This window comes from Topomyia yanbarensis, chromosome 2 (genome assembly GCF_030247195.1).
Source record: "Topomyia yanbarensis strain Yona2022 chromosome 2, ASM3024719v1, whole genome shotgun sequence".
Lineage (NCBI taxonomy): Eukaryota > Metazoa > Arthropoda > Insecta > Diptera > Culicidae > Topomyia > Topomyia yanbarensis.
In genome coordinates this window covers 170,490,756-170,516,212 of record NC_080671.1, presented here as the reverse complement: position 1 = coordinate 170,516,212, position 25,457 = coordinate 170,490,756, and the positions used below count along the sequence as shown (strand labels likewise).

Below are 25,457 nucleotides of genomic sequence, written 5' to 3'. Positions count from 1 at the left end.
ATGTACATAAACCCTTTAAATTTCGGTTGAAAGCAGCGCAAGACAATTGTACGTCCCTATTTCTGTGCGGAAGCCACATTGTGTATCTGACACCAAACCAATATACAATTGGGTCCAAGCAAATTCTCGATCTAACAGAACAGAGCCGCGTAGCATTCGGCCGATACGACTTGTGGTCGGATACTGATATTCCTAGCTTCTGGATCACAATGACCTCTACTTGCCTTCAATCATAAGCTCGCTTACCGACCATACTGTTAGACACAGGTAGAACAGCAGGCTCCTAGAAAGCAGAAGGCACTATATTCTTCACATATCCTTTCAATCATACCCATACGAGCCTGTTTTTCTCTAGCTGGCCGTACGCTATAGAATGCTTAACCGTTATTCTAATTTCACATCTTTCGTTTTTCTTAGTCCTCTGGACTCTGGCTAAACCCCTGGGGTTAGCATTTTTCAATAGGTCTGCTATTTTAAAGAGAAAGGGAACAACATATACTCGGCCTAACCCAGTGGTGTAGCTACTTATGAAAGGGAGGAAGTGTTGCCAAGGGCTAGGCATAAAGCCATTCTCGATTCTCAGCTTAATTTTCAAAAAACGAAATTGAAGCAATTTGCATCATTAAACAGAATTACGGTGCTGTGAAATGAAAAATATACACCATTATCAACTCTTCCAACACTCTTGCTAGAACGCTGAACAGCGACAAATAAAATTAATTACGAGAATATTTTCATTTCCCAGGTCCATAATTGAATAGCACCGACACTATTCATTTTCCAAAGAAAAGCTTAAAAAGGATTAATAATATAGCCCAGTTTTGAATTAACACGTATGTTTGACCATCCACTGGAATTTCATTTTCGACTCCGAAACAGGCAGGTGGCATTGATGATGTGATAGCTTTTTCGCCCCTTTTAAACAAATGAGAACGATACTTTATCGCTTTAATCCCATCTAGTCTGGCAAAAATTATTAAACTTTCTTAATAACGTGCTATCACAGATAACAGACGTTTGACCTCTATTTGAATCGTGTGCAAATATCCGCTACTGGAATTCCGACGTCGGAAACACGTTTGGCAAGCGTTTGTAGATGGCGTAGTGATAGATACAATGTAGTTTGAGTGCAGCTGTCAAACACCTGTAGCAAACTATTGCGCAGATGGCAATAGTGAAACACGGATTTCCAACGTTCATCGATTTGAATGTTTACACAGGTTTTTGAAGAAATTTTGTTCTAGTCTAAACGTCTGTTATCTGTGATGGTATGTTTTTGAAGGAGTGATTTCTTTGAAAAAATATTTTTAAAATATTTTTTTTTAATTATTTTTAAAACAATATTGTTGGATATATGCTTTTTATTTAATTTTTATTACGTGACTTTATTTTTTTCATTCATCACACATTGGATATATGAAAAACTAGAAGTGAGAATAGTGTACGGAAAAAAGTGTTCAAAAAATCCTAAATAAACTGGCATGAATTCAAGAAAAATCACGTTTTTACGCTATGAAAAAATGACCATGAACGAAAATCACGTGTTTCATAAATATGTTCAATTTCCTTTCATTAACGTATGCATAACGCATTTATTAATGAAGACATTTGTTTTGTGAACTTCAGTCACGGTATCCGACATGCCATTACCAAATCGATTACCTATACGTCAACCGATTACCTATACGTCAACTAGTTCACGTGTTTGTGGCTATGAATTAGTTCTCAAAATCAAAACAGCCTGGATAGTTCCTAGTGAACTTTTTTACGAAACAATATCCGTGCTCGTGAAATAGTTCATAAAATTATAAAATATTCATGTATTCGAAAACTGGTCCGTTATTTCTAGTATATTAGTCACTACTTACCATTTTTGTTCGTAAACTAGTTCACAAAATCGTGAAGTAGCATTCATGGATATATGAACTAGTTCATGATTCCTACTATATTAGTCAATGCGTGTCCGTGAAAAAAGGGTATCAAATAGTAAGATATTATTCAAGTGTTCTGAACTGGTTATTCCTAGTCATTAGTCACAACCAGTGTGGTAAAATGTCAATTTCACACAAAAATATACGTCGAAAGTTAAATTACGATTCCATCTAAGTATACCGAAAATATATAAGTTGACTTCTACTCCCGTCTTCATTTGAGTCATTCATAGTTCACTGCCAATTACTTTCAGTCATTTGAATTTTGCCTGTTTAGTCTCAATTGAAAACCAACCTCACATCAGCACTATCTCAGCTTATGGAATCATTCCAATGAACTATATTCCATTAAGTATGTAAGAACAAGCACTACCATAAAAACAAGATAAGAAATACATAGAACTTATTTTTAATGCCATTTCGAAAACCAAGATGGCGGCTTCCGGTCATCACTAAACAGTGAAAGCTATCATCAATATGGGTGTCATATGAAAGGTGGCCGAAATAGGTGAAGAAAATTGATGATTGGCGCCATTTCGAAAACAAAGCAAGCTTTCAATATAAGTGTCATATGAAAGATGGTAGTGAGTAGGTGATGAAAATTAAAGATTGCCTTACACCAAAATAAAATGGATTCGATCATATTTCCAGGATTTTTCTTGACACAATTACAAATAGGGTCGAGATCTTGTAGCTGTGAAGCACAAAAACTATTTTTTTTTGAGTAATTTTGTACCAAGATGGCGACTGTGCCACATTTTCCTACAGGGGTGTTTTTACGGAAGGGCTCCATGGCCGGAAATCTATCTCCCGTAATTTTTACCTAAAGCGTTAAAATAAAGTTTTTTCGAGTCCTTAGAACGATATCAAGGGAAGCACGATGTTTTTTATAATCGGATTTTTCGCAAAATGGAACACTTTTTAATCTAAAAAGGCTAAAAATGTTGCAGACGGCTACATAAAATAAATTGTCGAGAGCTATACGATCATGGATAGTAACCAGAGGACGTCATCTTGACATTCAAAATGACTTTAAACATCAATTTTAGTTTTTTCTCCTTTCCAAAGGACTCCGTTTCGTCATCACTTGACCAGCTCCTTTCAAATGATACTTATGTTGATGGTAGCTTTCTCTGTTTTGTGGTAACCAGAAGCCGCCATCTTAACTTTCAAAATGACCCCAATTATCAAGTTCTGTTATATACTGATACCCATATTTTCACTGTTCTTAAGTAACTGAAAGCCACCACCTTGAATTATAAAATGGCTTCCACCATCAATTTCCGTCATCTACTGACCAACACCTTTCAAACGTTATCCATGTTGCCGTCATCTCGCATTTCTAAATGGCTTTAATCATCAATTTACCTATTATCAGAGACAGTCACCTGGAACCTCTGACGATTTCGACTGTTTACTCGAATCGAATGTCATTTGATTGGGTCATTTGAAAGTGGCATTTTTTCATTTGACAGGATCAAACGAAGGAGATTGAATATCAACTGCGACTCATTTGAAAACCATAGTGAATGAAGAGCCGTGAACTGAACATCAATTCAATAGCATCCGATGTGTTAAATGAGTATGAATCTTGTCAGAGCCGACCGTTTGGCTGCGTCCATTCAGTTTCGATTGAATGAACAGAAATTTTACTGCACTTATCTCAACATACCATTCGTGCTCGTAAAATAGTTCATGATAATTTTCATACATTATTCATGTATACGTAGTCTGGTTTATGATTGCTAGTATATAACTCAAGACACTATTCGTCCTTGTCAAATAGTTCACATGGTCATAACATATTAGTCACTGATTTCTAAACTAGTTCATGATTCCTAGTATATTGGTCACAACTCATAATTCGTGCTCATTAAATAATTCACAAAATCATAAACAATTATCCATGGATAAGTGAACAGGGACATTTGTCGCATACAACTTAGGGTTATGAAATTTTCCTGAGAACTATTTCACAAAATTTGGAATATTATTTATGGAATCATTTTTGTCCCATGAATATTTCATGAAATATAAAATAGTTGTGTCATGCTGGTAACGATTAGTAAGAGGTACGAGCAGGGACCGCATAACGACTCATCTGCTTCTGATGATTTCCAAAGCGTTGTATCATATTGTAGCAGAAATGGGCTTCCGCTCATTATCGGCAGTGATGCGAATGTTCATCACATCCTTTGGGACAGCTCAGACATCAATCTGAGAAGCTCTGAACTGATGGAGTAGATAAGTAGTACAAATCTTCATATTCTGAATGTGGGAAACCGATCAACTTTTGCGAGGTCTGGGAGAGACGTGATGTTAGACATAACGCTTTGCTCTGATAAAATTTTGCATGATCTGGGAAATTGGTAGGTTCCAAATGAAACTGAACCATCTCCATCCGATCATAAATATATATTTTTAGATCATTTTGATGTCACCTTCAATGTGGTAACATATCGTAATCCTAAATCTACAAACTGGGACCTCTTTTTGGAAAATTTGGCGACTAAATTTCACGGACATTTTCCAACAATTAGTGGATACGACAAACTCATTCATAGTAGCATCATACGAAGAAGCTTGTCCACTTCGTACTCTTAAAACGACTAGGGGAACCCCGTGGTGGAGGGCTGAGCTTGAAAGAATGAAAAAGGATATGAGAAGAGCTTGGAACCGGCGTCAGCGTGATGATTCCAGGGCTTTCAGGTAAGCTCGTAGTGCATATAAGAAATGTCTAAGATCTGCAGAACGGGCTGGCTGGCAAAGCCTATGAACTAATGTCTCTTGCCTGAACGAGGCTAGCAGGTTAAATAAAATTCTCTCGAAATCGAATAATTTTCAGATGAACTCTTTAAAAACCAGAGATGGTGTTTATGTGACGGATGAAAAAGATGTTCTTAATTGTCTCTTCAGCACACACTTTCCAGGTTGTATCGATCCGGAGCTGAACAATGTTCACAGATCTCATTCTGGTGATTCGGACTCGTAGGTGTTAGCACGCACATTGGTTACCACTGAATCAGTCAAGTGGGCAGTTGACAGCTTTGCTCCATACAAATCACCCGGAAAAGATGGAATACTTCCCGTGCTACTGCAAAAGGGATTTGATATTCTTAAACATGTCTTGAAAAAGATTTTGCTTTCCAGTCTTGCTACCGGGTATATCCCGAAAGCAGAGCGAGAAATAACTGTTAGATTTATTCCCAAAGGGGGGCGCTCAAGCTATGAAGAAGCCAAGAGTTTTAGGCCTATCAGCTTAAGTTCTTTTCTTCTGAAAGCTTTGGAACGGATAATCGATCATCACATCAGGAATGTTAGTTTAGTTGAACGTCCTCTGTTCACGATGTTGTTTACAACATTGAGAAAGCCTTCTCGCTCAAGCAATCTAGCTTGGGTGTATTCCTAGATATTGAGGGTGCTTTTGACAATGTGTCCTTCCAGTCTATTCTGGAAGCGACGCGCGGTCATGGGATAGCTGAATGTATCTCGGGTTAGATAAACGCAATGCTTAGTAACCGCATACTTTGCTCGTCACTGCGACAGGCTGAGATACGGAAGTTAAGTATTTGCGATTGTCCTCAGGGCGGCGTTATGTCACCTTTGTTATGGAACTTGGTAGCTGACGGCTTGTTGAAGAAACTCAATGAGCTTGGATTTCCAACCAACGGGTTTGCTGACGATTACCAAATACTAATTACTGGATTTTGCATCGGAACAATCTTTAACTTAATGCAACAGGCATTAAGAGCTGTCGAACAGTGGTGTCGACAAGTTAAATTATCAGTTAACCCAAGCAAAACTTCAATGGTTCTTTTCACGAAGAAGCGAATAACAACCGAGGTTCGTCCCTTGCAGTTCTTTGATTCTGAGCTACTGTGTGCAGATCAAGTCAAATACGTTGGAGTCATATTGGATTCCAAACTGAATTGGTCTGCTCACATTGAGTTCAGAGTCAAGAAAGCGTGCATGATCTTCGGGCAGTGCAGACGAACTTTTGGAAAGACCTGGGGTCTCAAACCTAAATACATCTATTGGATTTACACGACAATTGTACGTCCAATACTGTCATGCGGAGCTTTGTGTGGTGGCAGAGGGGAGAGGTGGTGACAGTCCATTCAAAGCTAAACCATCTGCAAAGAATGGCGCTCATGGCGTTGACTGGTGCTTTCACCACGACTCCGACTGCTGCTCTTGAGGCACTTCTAAATTTTAAACCATTACACATACACTTAAAACAAGAAGCACTATCATGTGCATACAGACTGCAGGTTACTGGGCTTTGGAACAGTAACCATGTTGATCTTGGTACCAGTCATACACGATTGTGGTCACAAATGGTTACATGGGGTGAAGATATTCTTGCTCCCAGCGATATTACACTCACATGTACCATCCGTTTTCCTTACAGGACATTCCATGTGAAGATGCCCTCTCGAGAGGAGTGGTTGTCTGGCTTTATGGAAAGACAACAACAAACGCAAGTGGTCTGTTACACTGACGGTTCTCTGATGGAGGGACGTGCTGGTGCTGGTGTCTACTGTCGTGAAATTAGATTGGAACAATCTCACTCACTAGGTAGATACTGTACTGTATTCCAAGCAGAAATCTTTGCGATTATGTGCGGGGTACAGTCGGCCCTTCAACTGAGTTTGTCCGGCAGAGTTATAAACTTCTGCTCCGATAGTCAGGCTGCAATCAAGGCCCTTAGCTCAGACAAATCCCGGTCCAAGCTAGTGATCGCGTGCCGGACCCAAATCGAAGAACTAAGCATTGTCAACACTATCTACCTTGTTTGGGTGCCCCGACATCCCGGTATTACTGGAAATGAATGGGCTGACGAATTGGCCAGGGCACGTTCAGCGATTGACTTCGTTGGTCCTAAACCCGCCCTACCAATTTCGACAAGTTGGTTAAGGGAAAAAATACGGTCCTGGGCTTCGTTCGAGCACCGCAATTATTGAAGAAATCTGCAAACGTGTCGCCAAACAAAGGCGTTTCTAGAACAAGCGTACCCAGTTATTTCGAAAAATCTCCTACATTTTGCGAAGCTTCACTGAGGCATGCCCTTTAACCGGCCACTGCAAACTCAATTATCACATGGCAACTATTCAGCGCGCTGAGTCTTTTTTATGTGATCTTTGTGATTCTGACTACGGAACCTCATATTGTCCGATATGCAACTGTCTAGCAGTAGCGCAATTGCGATTTCGAGTTTTCGGCCGTCCTTATATAAACGAAACCATGTTTGGACGACTGAAACTCAGAGACATACTAAAGTTTCTTATCCAATGTGGTAAAGAGCTTTCGGCTTACTCGCAGGCGATTTGAACTACTTGTGAGTTTAACTTACCTGTTGTTTATTTTTGTTTTTGTGCTGTTATTTTTCCCACCTTTACAATTCTACTTTCCCACACCTCCTTGTCCTTTCCTTCCGCTCAGGAAATGATGAAAACACACGGCAAGGCACAAATCCCCGACTACATATGGGGAACGTGCCATTTATGCCAAAATATTCCGATTCCTGATGATCTAGTTCATCCTATCACGTTACTCTTAGTGAAAAATCGGACAGTAACCAAAAAGTAACATATCGTCGCTGTTGTGCTATCTTATGACAAGCGCCATTTTGCACATTTCGAGAAAAACGATTTTTAAAGTTTGAGATTGAATATCATGAAACTTATAAATGGTAGAAACAATTCAGAGAAGACAATTGATGCTTCTACCTATTATGTATTAATCTCTCAAATATTATGAAGATCGGTTGACTATGTTGCGAGTTTTCACTAAAAATGTAAACAAAAGTCGCACTCACACGTGTCATAGGTGTGTATTGATGAAAAAAATATATGACATGTCATAATCGGGCATGGAAAATTTTCAAATAGAGCATCAATAATTAACTTTTATTCATATCTTTGGTTTAATTTGGCCTATAAACAATGGGTAAGATGCATTTTTGTAGGAAATGAGTCAGAGAATCTAGAAAAAATAGTTATTTTTGGTTACAGTGTTGCCAAATAAGCAATATTTCCAGTTTAAAGCTAAAACTGCGTTTTTCTCCCAATACATGTATTTTTCTTTTGAAAATTATTATGCGATTGTGTTCCTAAGACATTTTTACACATAAAAGCAACTAAAACTTCATTATAACTTGAGCCAATCCCATAAAATAATGATTTGAAGCAAAAAACTCACAATTTCTAATCATTTTTCTCGCTATATTTCAGTTTACCCCAAAATGGCGTTTGTCATAAGATAGCACAACAGCGAATATATCATGATAAGGCGAAGAGAAATTACGAATTTTATGATAAACTTGCTGATATCATGAACAGGAGCTACATTACAACATGAACATAAATCACGCAACTCTGTCAGACAAATCCTTAGCTTAGCCTAGTTGATCGCCCGTGAGATTCCCGTGATTGATCAAAGCCTGTTGAAATTGCATATTGAACCAATTGTATGATACTTGGGAGTAGTACATCATACTTAACGTGCAACCTAAACGTTATTGTATGATCAATAACGTAGATGGCCACGCCCTTGCAGGTCAATTTTGGGATGGGAAGGAATATTAGTTCAACACTTGTGACTATTATGATCGAGGAATTCATACGCAACTGTGCCAGACAAATCCAATAGTAAACTTATGAATAAAATGTCACAGTAACGTGATAAGAAATTACGAAAATTACGACTGCGGTTCTGAGATCATGAACATTGTTTAAGTGTCGGTTCTTCTAATTGATATGGTTTATACAAACCAGTGCATTCCCAAATTCGGAACAAATGTATAGTTTTTTAGTGTTTCTTATTCTCCTCTTCAGTAACTAACACCAGCTTAATGCTAATTAGATCCAATCAAATCCAGCACCAAATTGGCGCTAGTTGGACACTAAAATCCAATAAGTCACACCTCGAGCTTTAAGGTTAGACAACTGGCTAGTACCCAGTGATGTCTTGACAGTAAGCACAGAGGTTATGTTTGTCGACGAGGAATGTGAACCGAAACCATCTTTTGGTATTAGAACCAAACGTCTGGTACTATGCAAAATTCCCAATTGGGATTTTTTTTTGGAAAAAGACCAAATTTCTGTGCATAAGAACACACACGGTTCTCACGGTAAAGATGGACAAATCTGTCTATGCCAGGAAACATGCTGGTGAACTCGAGTGATTCTTAGTTATGCTGCCTAAGCTCGACCCTCATCAGCAGAAGACAAAAGTTAAGCCCGTGAGATATTAAGCCTATTCTAATGACCCTACTACTTCTAGTTTTCCGATCTGATTTTCATAACTTTTCCTACCCAGTAATATCTAGCTAATTGAATGTCGTTAAAATGTAAATAAGGACACAAGCATAGTAACAAGCGTTTGGTTCCTCTACCAAAAGACGGGTTCGGTTTACATTCCACGTCGGCAAACAGAACCTCTGTGCTTACTATCGACGCATCACTCGGTACTAGCCAGTTGCTTAGCATTCACGTGGGACTTTAGGTGTTTAGTGTCTAACTAGCGCCAATTTGGTACAGGACTGGACTTATCTAAGTAGCATCAAATTAGTGTTAGTTACTGACGAGGAGAATCCGAAACACTAAAAAGTAAGTCTTGTGACCCTATCGACAAAAAATTTTCCGGTTTGGGAATTTGGCATAATCATGACAAAAAATAAACAAGGGAATAGCCACAGCCGGATCTAACTAGCACCGGATTGGTGTTAGTTTTAAAAATGGAGCTAAAATTTGTGTTCCTCAGTAAACTACCTAGTCAAGTATATTTCCACGTAAGAAAAGAATTCTGATTAAGGTGATGAATATCAGTGAAATCGATTTCCATTCAAATAGTCGTTAGAGAAAAATAAGTCATATTGCATATTATATTGGCATCCCAACAAACATTAGGAGCTGAACTATAAGACCACTTGTCTGATTAAAAGCAGATTAAAGGTTATGAAAGCTGAATAAAACTTTCGCTGAACTAGTTAAACATTAACAGTTTATTCAGCTTATTTAAACTCCAGTATTCGCCGCTTCAAACTAGACTGAATTACGAGTTGAATAAATGATTCTGTTGCCAATACTATTACCTTTATTTATTAGGCTGTACTACATGTCTTCAAAAGGTTGTTTCTACTTATGCATTTGCCTTTATACCACTTTTGACTTTTAGTTGAATTATGTGTTTAATAAAGGTAATTGTTACTACTCTAAAAGTGGCACGATAAGTCATGGTTTGCATGACTTTTGGTAACCGACCTGGGTTCGAGTCCCAATACACGCACATTATTTTTTTTACTTTTAAGTGAAGAATTTCTCTAATTAGCACATTTAGAACTCTTTTCTTATTCTATTTGTTGCTTCAACGGTTTGCTCTTATAACATTCATACAGTTTTTTTATAATTTCATGTAGTTGATTTACAATTTCAATTTCGTCCTGAAAAAATGTCATTGCTAACAAAAAGAAGTTATCAAGTTGGTTCGATGCATTAGCAAACTAAAATAAACCTTTCCTCGAACTCAGCTAAATCCCCGCACAGCCGACTAATAAGTAAATTTTTCAATGTACAAGTTTACCAAATCACACGCGCAGTTGTGTATGTAAATTTACTTTTTAATCGAAATGGACTGTTTACTTGTAAACCATGAATATTCTTATGTGAATCACAAGAGAATCTATTTGTTCGAACGTTGCTGTAAATTTTTGACACTAGCATTGTTACCATGGATTTTTTCACTTATCGACTTGCAGACAAAGGTACAATGAGTTTAAACGTATTTTCATTCCAATAAAAATAATTGATATAAATATATAATCTACTGAATTCGAAAAGCGACTTCCGCTTACCAAAAAAAAATCACATTGAAAAGAAAATTATTTGGCAGGGAGTGGTAAATAAATCGAGGAGATTGCCACCTTAGAATTATAAATGGCTTCAATCCATCATTCAGTTACCACTTCTTTCATATGACACCCATTTTTACTTATCTAAATGTTTTGTGACAACCGTAAGTCCTCATGTTGAATACAAAAACGAATACAATCATCAGTTTTCGAAACTAGTAAATTGTCTAATTTAGAATTCCCGAATGTTCTAAAAATTATCAAATAAAAAAAAATGATCGAATAAAAAAATTATCGTAGGTTGGGATTCAAACCCAAGTCAACTAGGTTCACTCAAATCTATAAAAGGCTACTGTAGCCTTTGTACAGACTCTATTCAGCAGCCTAGACTTTTCGTTACATCGGTGAAATCTTAAGCATTCGATGTATGGAAGATTGGTGCAGACAGTAAGGTAAGTGCTTAGTATTCAACAGGTTGCGGGTTCGAATCCAGGTACGCGATATGATATCCAACAAGGTAATAAAATTTATTTCTGTAACTGTAACGTAACATTAATAAAAAGATAGCTTCCAAAGAGATTGATGACGTATGTAAAAAAAAATTAAATATCTTAAAATTAAATATCTGTTTTAATATTTTCCTATGATAATTCTCTCAGCTGAATAGCAGTAACGAAAAGGTTTATTGATAAAGCTGAACTGTGGTTTTCTTCAGGCTGTATAAATGTTGAAGAATTGTTCTTTAATGTATCTTAATCAGACAAGCTGAATAAATTCTCCAAATACAGATGCTTAAGGTTGGAATAAACGATATATGGTTACGCCTATACTTCCCATGTTCAGCTAGAGCTGAATAAAGCAACTGTTAAAACGTTTATAAAACAACAAAATGTTTGTTGGAATGCCATTCGAAGATTCGATTTTACTAATTAATATCAGCAAGGGGGAGTATCACATACACGGTCAAAATCATAATTTATCTTTTTCTTCACCTTAAATCTTTTTCTTTATTTTTAAGATTTTATTATAAATCTGTTAATTTTGTTGACTTCCTTCAAATATATTCGTTCATTTGAGAGATAATGACGTGCGGGCAATGTCAACGTGATTTTTTCAGTTGGCGACTAGGATTGCAAGCTTGATCGATTTTCATGACATTGCACAGTGGTCCAGAATGCGAATTTAGCAGGACTTTTAACATTTTGCTAAAATTAAATGACTTAGCCTTACAACATGTTTGGCAAAGTTTTTGTACTTTGCAAGGCCCTTCTTTTTATTTAAACCGATGCCAGGGGGGTTCTAAATTTAGCAATATTTAAAATAGAAGTTTTTAACGGTTTGAGATAGAGCTTTACTGTCTTCAATGAAGTTGTAGAGCAACATATTTTAGACAAATTTGCTGAAGACATGCAAGCTCTAGCTTTTATATTTTCCATTGCACGAGAAATTCAAATGTAAGCTTTAAGGTGTTCCTGAAAAAACAGTTTTTTTTCTATAACTTTTGAAGTTTTTATTTTACGCTAAACCACCCTTTGGACAACTTGAAGGTTATTTTAGGGCGCATAATTTGCTTTAAAACACCAACTACTTAACTTTTTTTCATTTTAAAGTTATAAGAATATTTATATAAAAAATATAACTTTTCAAATAGAATTATCTTCGACTCGGGCATTGAACATTAAATACTGTTGCTTCCATATGAAATAGCATGCTTTGTGGTATAGATCACCAAAAAATGGCAAATACGATAATTTTTATGTCTTGCAATATTTACTCAAAAAATAGTTTATTTTTAGTAAAAAGTATATATAACTTTCTAACGAGCGAAGCTAGAGGTTCACTATATTAAGACAAATTGTTCTCCTTCAAAATATCTGAAAGTATTTCTAAAGTGATCTCAATGAAAAATCGAAACTGCAAAAGTTATAGAAAGAAAAACATTTTTTAAGAAACACCCTAAACTTTTTTGGTAGATTTCTTGTAAAATGAAAAGTACACGACATAGAGTTTCAGTGTCTACGACAAAGTTTTTTAAACTTTCATTTTCTTAACTTTTCTGGAAGACAGCGAAACTCTATCTCGAATCATTAAAAAAATTATTTTCTGATTTAAAAAAAATAGAACCACCCTACCCACTATTTAAAATAATAGAAAAGTATTGTAAAGTGCAATATTTTATCATGAAAACGAAACTACATTTTTTATACTGTTTTATGAAATTTAAAAAAAAATATCGTGTTCGCTATCTAATCATGACCTTATTTATAGCTCAAAAAGAATTATCTTTTATATGCCCCAAATGAGTGATATTGTTATTTCAAACAACCCCATTTTTGGCGAAAAAGTGCTCATAACTTTTCAACGGAGATAGCTAGATATAAGGTGCCATAAAATAAATTATTCGCCTTGAAACAATCTTAAAGTTTTCTGAAGACTACTTCAGTTTTAAAGGAATACAACAAAAGTTATTGGAATAAAACTGTGTTTCGAAGAAACACCATAAACTCCGACTCTAAATTTGTTGTAAAACAAAAAGTATGACAGATAGAGCTTACATGTCTTCAGCAAACTTTTCCAAAATTTGTCGTTCTACAACTTCGCTGAAGGTCGTTTGGCTCTAGATAGAATCATTAAAAAGTTAATTTTTTGATCTTGGTAAAATTAGGACCAAAAAGAGGGGACTCATAAACTACGAAAACTTCTCCAAAGACTTAATAGGTGTAAGTTGTTTAGTTTTAGTAAAATCTCAAAATTCCTGCTAAATTTGCATTCTGGACCACTGTGCATTGATATAAAAATAATTTCATGTTCTTCAATTATATCTTAAAAAATGAAATAAAATACTTTTTTGTAATTTTTTGCTTCAGTTATTTAAAATTAGTTGAAATTTTCTTATTTTGGCACACATTAAAGAAGACACATTACTGAAAAATTTGATAGATTTTTTTTTAAAGCAACTACCAGTGACGAAATCGGAGACACCGTTAATATCTCCCAAATGAAGGGATACATTTTAACAAAATTTAAAAAAAATTAATCACAACAAACCCTTCAAAATAAATTTTGAAGCCTTTTAGTACATATTATAAACCCCCCAATACCCCTTTACTCGTGGGACATCATGCTTTACTAGGTGTATGCTCAGGAGCACGAATTGTATTTTCGTTTTTGAGCTTACGTCAATCCGGCGCTAGCATAGTCCGGCTCTAAGTTTGTGTCGAATTCTGATGAGACGAAGTTAAAACGTAAATTTCATAGCTAAAACGTAATTTCATCCATTAATGATTTTTTATTCAACAAATAGTTTTTGAAATCTACTAGTTATACATTTGCAAAATTACTTATAATTTTTTGCATTTTATCTTTTTCTTCGGCTCTTTTTTGCTCATGTAGCATTGGAGGGATTATCATATAAACGGTCAAATGCATATAAATTATAAATATGTTATTTTCCGTTAAAATGTATTCGTTCATTTGGGAGATATCGAGCAAATTTAATTTGATATCAATATCATGAGAATCGATCAAGGCATTCTCTTGCAATCTAGGATACATATTTAACATATTTATAGTAGTCTTCAAAAAAATTCAATCCTTTAACAAGGATTTATTTTTTTGAATAACGCGTAAAAATTCATTATGATTTCGACCGTTTATCTTAAAATTATTACCCCCCCCCCCCCATTGAGCAAAGCCAAAATTTACACTGACTTTTGTTTAGAAATTGTGTCATGTTGCATTTTTTCTTGCCATGCCATAATATCAAACTCTATGTGAGCTAACTTATGCTACTGTGACAATCCATGTGTGATAGATTTATCGTACAGTAATTGCTCCAACTACCGGCCCGATTTGTCGGAGTTATATACCTTTTTTGTTTTAGTAGAATCGCAGCAATTATACTGCAGTATCAAGACTTGTCATGATTTATTAACTGATCTTCTATTTTGGAAAACATTGAAGCTAAATCGCACATTGTTGTTGAGAATGTTGTTGTATCACGAAGAAGCCTGAGTAAACTTAATTTAAATATAATTTCCCCAGCTTCGTAATTTACGGTGATATGTTAACACCACTATCATCGTTATCACATGCATGATAACCGCTTGTTCGTGACACAAAATCTCGAATCTAAAGCAAATAGACATAGCTTATCGGAGAACAGACGTTGATATGTACGTTATATCCAACGAAGCAACGTTCTTGGGAGTATTTAAATGCTGCCAGGTGAACGGTTAACTTTGCTCCGAGTAACTTTCAATGTCTGTCTAGCCAGCCGATCGTCAACCATAAAAAGTTTCACTTTTCACTGAGTCGAGTTGTAGTCGCTTAAAGCTGTGCCAAATCTCCAAGCAGGACCCACCGAAAAAATGGGTACACTGTGAGGGGTGGCTATGCGGGAGAGGCGAGCAACAAGTTTTTGGCATCGAATCGAAACATGTTACACGGGAATATTATGATCAATCTCGTGCTGGTTTTTCCTTCTTCACTGCATGCTTTATATGTGCGTGTCGTCCACGGATTGCGTAACAACACAAGCATGCGCCTTAAATGGTAGTTGTTTTAGGTCATCATGTCACACGCTGCTCGGTGCGAACCAACACCGCAAAATAGAAGAGAGAAGAAAAAAAAAGATCACAACATAGCACGACAGACCGCGTGTGTTTTGGTCCGATGTTGTGTATAGTATATAAATATATGCTCAATAAACCCACATGCACTCTCTATCTCTCTACTCCGCAGTTTGCGGCTTGGAATACGTATTCGATCTCGCACGCTCCCAAAAAACTCGCACAGATATACGGGTAGAATGTTAAAGCTTGAACAAAAATAAAAATAATAAGGCAAAGTAATTTTTGACACTTACCACAGATTGTTGCAAAATACTGATTCCTAATGCCTTTGGATAACATTTGAAATTTGAGCACGTCTCCACTTGCTGGTTGATTCACGCACGACAGTGTGCTTGGCGGTGACCGGAAGCGACGACGGCGGCGGCTGCAGCTAGGAAAAAGAAACGGCAACTAAACGGCCCGATAGATTTGTGTACACGAAATATCAAAACCAGTTTATCAGCACCACGAAAAACCACCCTTCAAAAATTGAGCAAAACTCGCGATTTCACTTTCACTCGCGTCCGTATTCGTCCAACGCCGCTGAACAACTGTGAAGAGCGCTCGGAGCATGACCATCGACAGTTTATGGATGGATTCGTAAAACCTCCTCCTCTCCTGCGCCTTGTGTATAGAAGAGTGTGTAGTATCAACTCCAAGTGTCTTTTTTTTCCTTTCCTTCCTTGCCCCGGTCGTACTAAACAAAAGCGAAACGACAGTACGTATATTCTTCTGCGGTTGTTCCTAGTTTGTATTTTTGTTTATTTTTTCGATAACACCAGCGAACGCGAGACGATCAAGGCAGCCACGCATCTCTCGCCGTTGACGAACGTCATCTTCGGTGTCTCGGTGTATTGAGGATGCAGATTCGCCCGGTGCAGTAGAACTGATAATGGACCCGAAGCGCACACAGCAGCATGTAGCTACCCTCCCTATGTGCTGGAACAGTCTACATAAAGAAATACATAACAAAACGATTCTCACAGTCACAGGACCGGCGAATGTCCCGGCGTTCGCTTTATTTCGAGGCCATAAATTTACAGCCAGGCTGCGATTCACGCACTAGTTGGTCTGGCCTGAAGGCCGACAGAGATGCACTATTAACTGTTGTGTCCTTTGGTAGACTAAACATTGTTGCCAATGCTCAGCAGGCGTGCTTTTATTCAATATCCTTGGCTGGCCCCGAGGCTTATCAAACTGTACAGCCGTTGTTATAGAAAGAGGGAGCTTCGTCATAGAAGTAAACTAGTTAAGGAATAATCGAGATTGCAATACGTCGACAGCGGGATGTATGATGATAACATTGTCAGGTTTGTGTCTTACTCGTGTTTAAGTCTCTCAAGTTTTTGATACTATTAAACATGTTTTACACTATAGTTATGATGAACAGTGGTGTAGTCATGAAATTGGTTCAAGAGGAGAGGTTCTTTTTTTAATCTCTTTCGCCTGAAAAATGCTCAAAGTTAATGATTTTTATGAAATGTCAAATTTTCTCGAGCTCTTAGGTCGTTCATAAACCACGTAGACTCGCCGAAGGGGGGGGGGGTAACTATAGTTTATGTTTGTTCACGAGGAGCGATGCTTTTTTACAAAAGTCTACGCAGATTCGTATTACTAGTTATTAAAATTAATTTATAAAGAAATTTGTGCAACATACTAGTCGATTCAGCTAAATGAATTTTTGCGGACACTTCGAAGCTTGTACACTATTGAGCTAGTCGTTATGGAAATACTCAATTGAGAATTGAAGAGAGGGGTCAAAAATGATAGATTTCAGTTAATGAATGATCTCTTATATGGAAAAGCTTTTTAGTCCAACAATGAGAACTATTATTTCCAATATATTATCAAATTCACCATGATGTTTCGCAATATTGGAAATGGACCCAGAGTAACGCTCAAATCAGCATGGGATAAAATCAGTATGTACGAGAAATCTCAAAGGCAAATCAGGGGTAAAGCGAAAAAAAGCCTATAAAATAGACAAACAAACGAATTATTACTAACGCTTCGTTAATACATAGGGTAAGCTGGGGCAAATCCGACCTAGTAAATGGTTTTGGCTGTAAAATGCTCATTTTACATCGGATCAAGCCGTTTTATAAACCAAATTAAAGGTCAGACTTCTGGTCAACTTTCTAGGTATAGCATTTTATTCGTACCCTGGAAAAATTTTGAAATGCAAGCGTTTTACGAAATCGTTCATTTTTGCTGTCTTCAAAAATGGTGGGGTAAACCCGACCGCCTATGTTTTTGGTTGCTTTAGTACAGATATTACCTAAATTTTATGGTTTTCCAATGATAAATCAATGAATGTCATCTTATTGAATTGTAACATGAAGAAAACTAATTCAAAATCACGAGCGGTAACATGTAAAGATATTTCCATTTGCATCGGAGCAATAGGTAGAGGCATATTATAGTCAGCACGTTTTTGAGTCTTTCGTTTGTAATTATGAACCATTGTGCAAAAAAATATTAAATAATAATAATAAAAAGATATTTCAATTTGATAAATGAGCATTTTCTTAGCAAAAAAGCGGTCTGATTTACCCCACTATTTAGAGGTCGGATTTGCTCCAACCCGTCATTTTTCATTACGATGCTATCAAAAAAAAGTTATGAGAAAAGTTGGACTTAATTCATCTATGAACTTTGTAGGACTGAAATCAAAGAATTTCAAAACAACTACATTTTTATGCACTCACTTTAACAATCAGAAATTTCTTGTAGTCAATGATGCACAAATATCGAATCAAAAGTTGTAAAAACACACTTATTGTCATTTGAGCATCTCAATGTAGACTAATAAAATGCTGTCATGCCACCAGTATGATTATTTTCGATGCTCTACACGACAACAATGATATTAGTTCGCGTAGTGCTTCCGACTTTCGATAATAGAGGGGGGTCGGGTTTACCTAACGATCGGATTTGCCCCAGTTTACCCTATCTAAGTTATTTAATTAATGCATAATGTAGGGAAAATCTGAATTTTCCTAAAGGGTTTATATATGTTACGCTGGGCTAAAAAAATCGAAAATGGAAAATATTGCATATATTCGAACTGCATACTCTCCATAGTGTTTACTCAAATTTTCAACGCGACTGAGAACTAAAAACTGAAAATTCAGCGCTTTATACCACGCTACCTCCGAAGTGCATGCGTGGATTCTTCAAGCTTTATTTTGATATCAACTTTTTCGAAAAGTGACCTCACAGCTAGAAACATATTTCAAATACCGTTGAACCAATCGGATCTGAAACTTCCCAGTATTATCTTTGATTTGAACCATTATTAATAATTGTTGTTTCAGTTATTTTCCGTCGGCGTCTTCTACGAGGCCAAACACCAATGCCAGAGAGGTGACTCCCACTATCTGGATTAGATATCGACCCATCATCTAATAGATCGCGGATCAAGGGCTTTATTTCCCTTCCGAAGTCGTGACCACAGTTTTTTTCACCTAAGAAAATCTTAACAACCTCAGCTGGGATTGAACCCAGACCAACGGGGGTGATTGGCAGTCACGCTTTACATTCACCACCGGCGCCGTCATTATTAACTATGCATAATGCCAAAAAACAAATTGTAGAATACTTCAAAATAAAATGGATAAAATGAATAAAATTGATAAAATAGGATAAAATGGAATAAACTAGAATGAAATAGGATAAAATAGGATAAAATAGGATAAAGTAGGATAAAATAGAATAAAATAGGATAAAATAGGATAAAATTGGATAAAATAGGATAAAATATCACAAAATGGGATAAAATAGGATAAAATAGATAAAACGGATTAAATGGATAAAATGTAGATCATGGATAAAATGGATGAAATGGATAAAATGGATAAAATGGATAAAATGGATAAAATGGATAAAATGGATAAAATGGATAAAATGGATAAAATGGATAAAATGGATAAAATGGATAAAATGGATAAAATGGATAAAATGGATAAAATGGATAAAATGGATAAAATGGATAAAATGGATAAAATGGATAAAATGGATAAAATGGATAAAATGGATAAAATGGATAAAATGGATAAAATTGATAAAATTGATAAAATTGATAAAATTGATAAAATGGATAAAATGGATAAAATAGATAAAATGGATAAAATGGATAAAATGGATAAAATGGATAAAATGGATAAAATGGATAAAATGGATAAAATGGATAAAATGGATAAAATGGATAAAATGGATAAAATGGATAAAATGGATAAAGTGGATAAAATGGATAAAATGGATAAAATGGATAAAATGGATAAAATGGATAAAATGGATAAAATGGATAAAATGGATAAAATGGATAAAATGGATAAAATGGATAAAATGGATAAAATGGATAAAATGGATAAAATGGATAAAATGGATAAAATGGATAAAATGGATAAAATTGATAAAATTGATAAAATTGATAAAATTGATAAAATGGATAAAATGGATAAAATGAATAAAATGGATAAAATGGATAAAATGGATAAAATGGATAAATGGATAAAATGAACAAAATGGATAAAATGGATAAAATGGATAAAATGGATAAAATGGATAAAATGGATAAAATGGATAAAATGAATAAAATGAATAAAATGAATAAAATGAATAAAATGGATGAAATGGATAAAATGGATAAAATGGATAAAATGGATAAAATGGATAAAATGGATAAAATGGATAAAATGGATAAAATGGATAAAATGGATAAAATGGATAAAATGGATAAAATGGATAAAATGGATAAAATGGACAAAATAGATAAAATGGATAAAATGGATAAAATGGATAAAATGGATAAAATGGATAAAATGGATAAAATGGATAAAATGGATAAAATGGATAAAATGGATAAAATGGATAAAATGGATAAAATGGATAAAATGGATAAAATGGATAAAATGGATAAAATGGATAAAATGGATGAAATGGATAAAATGGATAAAATGGATAAAATGGATAATATGGATAAAATGGATAAAATCGATAAATTGGATAAAATGAATAAAATGGATAAAATGGATCAAATGGATAAAATGGATAAAATGGATAAAATGGATAAAATGGATAAAATGGATAAAATGGATAAAATGGATAAAATGGATAAAATGGATAAAATGGATAAAATGGATAAAATGGATAAAATGGATAAAATGGATAAAATGGATAAAATGGATAAAATGGATAAAATGGATAAAATGGATAAAATGGATAAAATTAATAAAATGGATAAAATGGATAAAATGGATAAAATGGATAAAATGGATAAAATGGATAAAATGGATAAAATGGATAAAATGGATAAAATGGATAAAATGAATAAAATGGATAAAACGGATAAAATGGATGAAATGGATGAAATGGATGAAATGGATAAAATGGATAAAATGGATAAAATGGATAAAATGGATAAAATGGATAAAATGGATAAAATGGATAAAATGGATAAAATGTATAAAATGGATAACATGGTTAAAATGGATAAAATGCATAAAATAGATAAACAGGATGAAATGGATAAAATGGATAAAATGGATAAAATGGATAAAATGGATAAAATGGATAAAATGGATAAAATGGATAAAATGGATAAAATGGATAAAATGGATAAAATGGATAAAATGGATAAAATGGATAAAATGGATAAAATGGATAAAATGGATAAAATGGATTAAATTGATAAAATTGATAAAATTGATAAAATTGATAAAATGGATAAAATGGATAAAATAGATAAAATGGATAAAATGGATAAAATGGATAAAATGGATAAAATGGATAAAATGGATAAAATGGATAAAATGGATAAAATGGATAAAATGGATAAAATGGATAAAATGGATAAAATGGATAAAGTGGATAAAATGGATAAAATGGATAAAATGGATAAAATGGATAAAATGGATAAAATGGATAAAATGGATAAAATGGATAAAATGGATAAAATGGATAAAATGGATAAAATGGATAAAATGGATAAAATGGATAAAATGGATAAAATGGATAAAATGGATAAAATGGATAAAATGGATAAAATGGATAAAATGGATAAAATGGATAAAATGGATAAAATGGATAAAATGGATAAAATTGATAAAATTGATAAAATTGATAAAATGGATAAAATGGATAAAATGAATAAAATGAATAAAATGGATAAAATGGATAAAATGGATAAAATGGATAAATGGATAAAATGAACAAAATGGATAAAATGGATAAAATGGATAAAATGGATAAAATGGATAAAATGGATAAAATGGATAAAATGAATAAAATGAATAAAATGAATAAAATGAATAAAATGGATAAAATGGATAAAATGGATAAAATGGATAAAATGGATAAAATGGATAAAATGGATAAAATGGATAAAATGGATAAAATGGATAAAATGGACAAAATAGATAAAATGGATAAAATGGATAAAATGGATAAAATGGATAAAATGGATAAAATGGATAAAATGGATAAAATGGATAAAATGGATAAAATGGATAAAATGGATGAAATGGATAAAATGGATAAAATGGATAAAATGGATAAAATGGATAATATGGATAAAATGGATAAAATCGATAAATTGGATAAAATGAATAAAATGGATAAAATGGATAAAATGGATAAAATGGATAAAATGGATAAAATGGATAAAATGGATAAAATGGATAAAATGGATAAAATGGATAAAATGGATAATATGGATAAAATGGATAAAATGGATAAAATGGATAAAATGGATAAAATGGATAAAATGGATAAAATGGATAAAATGAATAAAATGGATAAAATGGATAAAATGGATAAAATGGATAAAATGGATAAAATGGATAAAATGGATAAAATGGATAAAATGAATAAAATGGATAAAACGGATAAAATGGATGAAATGGATGAAATGGATGAAATGGATAAAATGGATAAAATGGATAAAATGGATAAAATGGATAAAATGGATAAAATGGATAAAATGGATAAAATGGATAAAATGGATAAAATGGATAAAATGTATAAAATGGATAACATGGTTAAAATGGATAAAATGCATAAAATAGATAAACAGGATGAAATGGATAAAATGGATAAAATGGATAAAATGGATAAAATGGATAAAATGGATAAAATGGATAAAATGGATAAAATGGATAAAATGGATAAAATGGATAAAATGGATAAAATGGATAAAATGGATAAAATGGATAAAATGGATAAAATGAATAAAATGGATAAAATGGATAAAATGGATAAAATGGATAAAATGGATAAAATGGATAAAATGGATAAAATGGATAAAATGGATACAATGGATAAAATGGATAAAATGGATAAAATGGATAAAATGGATAAAATGGATAAAATGGATAAAATGGAGAAAATGGATAAAATGGATAAAATGGATAAAATGGATAAAATGGCTAAAATGGATAAAATGGATAAAATGGATAAAATGAATAAAATGAATAAAATGGATAAAATGGATAAAATGGATCAAATGGATCAAATGGATAAAATGGATAAAATGGATAAAATGGATAAAATGGATAAAATGGATAATATGGAGAAAAGGGATAAAATGGATAAAATAAATAAATTGGATAAAATGGATAAAATGTATAAAATGTATAAAATGTATAAAATGTATAAAATGTATAAAATGTATAAAATGTATAAAATGTATAAAATGTATAAAATGTATAAAATGTATAAAATGTAGGGTAAGGTGGGGTAAATCCGACCTAGTAAATGGTTTTGGCTGTAAAATGCTCATTTTACATCGAATCAAGTCGTTTTATACACCAAATTAAAGGTGAAACTCCTGGGCAACTTTCTATATATAGCATTTTATTCGGATCTTGGAAATATTTTGAGATACAAGCGTTTTACGAAAATGTTCATTTTTGCTGTTTTCAAAAATGGTGGGGTAAACCCGACCCCCTATGTTTTTGGTTGATTTAGTGCAGATATTATCCAAATTTTATGGTTTTTCAATGAGAAATCAATGAATGTTGTGTTATTGAATTGTAACATGAAGAAAATGGAGTTCAATGTCAATCTTGGAATGCTAAAATCACGAGCAATAGCACGTAATGATATTTCCATTTGCATCGCAGCAATTGCTTGACGAATACTATAATCATCACGTTTTTGTGTCTTTTGTTTGTAATTATGAACCATTTTTCATAAAAATAATAAAAAATGACAATAAAAATATATTTCAATTTGATAAATAAACATTTTCTTAGCAAAAAAGCGGTCGGATTTACCCCACTATTTAGAGGTCGGATTTGCCCCACCGCGTCATTTTTCATTACGATGCAATTAAAAAAAGTTGTGAAAAAGGTTGAACCAAATTCATCTAAGCACTTTGTAGGATTTTAATCAAAGAATTTAAATCAACTTACATTTTTTATGCAATCACTTTAACAATCAGAAATATCCTGTAGGCAATAATGCACAAAAGTCAAATCAAAAGTTTTAAAAACACACTTTTTGTCGTTTGAGCATCTCAATGTAGATTAATAAAATGCTGTCATGCCACCATTATGATTATTTTCGATGCTCTACACGACACCATCGATATTAGTTCGCGTAGTGCTTCTGATTTTCGGTAACAGAGGGGGGTCGGGTTTACCCAACGGTCGGATTTACCCCACCTTACCCTATAAAATGTATAAAATGTATAAAATGGATAAAATGGATAAAATGGATAAAATGGATAAAATGGATAAAATGGATAAAATGGATAAAATGGATAAAATGGATAAAATGGACAAAATGGATAAAATGGATAAAATGGATAAAATGGATAAAATGGATAAAATGGATAAAATGGATAAAATGGATAAAATGGATAAAATGGATAAAATGTATAAAATGTATAAAATGTATAAAATGTATAAAATGGATAAAATGGATAAAATGGATAAAATGGATAAAATGGATAAAATGGATAAAATGGATAAAATGAATAAAATGGATAATATGGATAAAATGGATAAAATGGATAAAATGGATAAAATGGATAAAATCGATAATATGGATAAAATGGATAAAATGGAGAAAAGGGATAAAATGGAGAAAATGGATAAAATATATAAAATAAATAAATTGGATAAAATGGACAAAATGGATAAAATGGATAAAATGGATAAAATGGATAAAATGGATAAAATGGATAAAATGGATAAAATGGATAAAATGGATAAAATGGATAAAATGGATAAAATGGATAAAATGGATAAAATGGATAAAATGGATAAAATGGATAAAATGGATAAAATGGATAAAATGGATAAAATGGATAAAATGGATAAAATGGATAAAATGGATAAAATGGATAAAATGGATAAAATGGATAAAATGGATAAAATGGATAAAATGGATAAAATGGATAAAATGGATAAAATGGATAAAATGGATAAAATGGATAAAATGGATAAAATGGATAAAATGGATAAAATGGATAAAATGGATAAAATGGATAAAATGGATAAATGGATAAAATGGATAAAATGGATAAAATGGATAAAATGGATAAAATGGATAAAATGGATAAAATGGATAAAATGGATAAAATGGATAAAATGGATAAAATGGATAAAATGGGTAAAATGGATAAAATGGATAAAATGGATAAAATGGATAAAATGGATAAAATGAATAAAATGGATAAAATGGCTCAAATGGATAAAATGGATAATATGGATAAAATGGATAAAATGGATAAAATGGATAAAATGGATAAAATGGATAAAATGGATAAAATGGATAAAATGGATAAAATGAATAAAATGAATAAAATGGATAAAATGGATAATATGCATAGAATGGAGAAAATGGAGAAAAGGGATAAAATGGATAAAATAAATAAATTGGATAAAATGGATAAAATGTATAAAATGCATAAAATGAATAAAATGTATAAAATATATAAAATGTATAAAATGTATAAAATGTATAAAATGTATAAAATTATAAAATGTATAAAATATATAAAATGTATAAAATGTATAAAATGTATAAAATGTATAAAATGTATAAAATGTATAA

General features: G+C 33.2%; 1 protein-coding gene across 11 annotated transcripts in view; it reads right to left on the bottom strand.

The window, feature by feature from the left end:
- LOC131682102 (facilitated trehalose transporter Tret1-like) overlaps positions 1 to 25,457 on the bottom strand; it is a 173,168-nt gene that overhangs the window by 123,426 nt on the left and 24,285 nt on the right. For 2 of the 11 annotated variants that reach the window (XM_058963315.1, XM_058963317.1), the window contains exon 2: positions 15,650 to 16,622. In XM_058963315.1, coding sequence (XP_058819298.1) covers positions 15,650 to 15,695 — 46 coding nt within the window. In that variant the 5' untranslated portion in view covers positions 15,696 to 16,622. Of the gene's footprint in view, positions 1 to 15,649; positions 16,641 to 25,457 lie in introns of all 11 variants that reach the window. The other 9 variants (XM_058963316.1, XM_058963318.1, XM_058963322.1 and 6 more) reach the window with 7 other exon arrangements.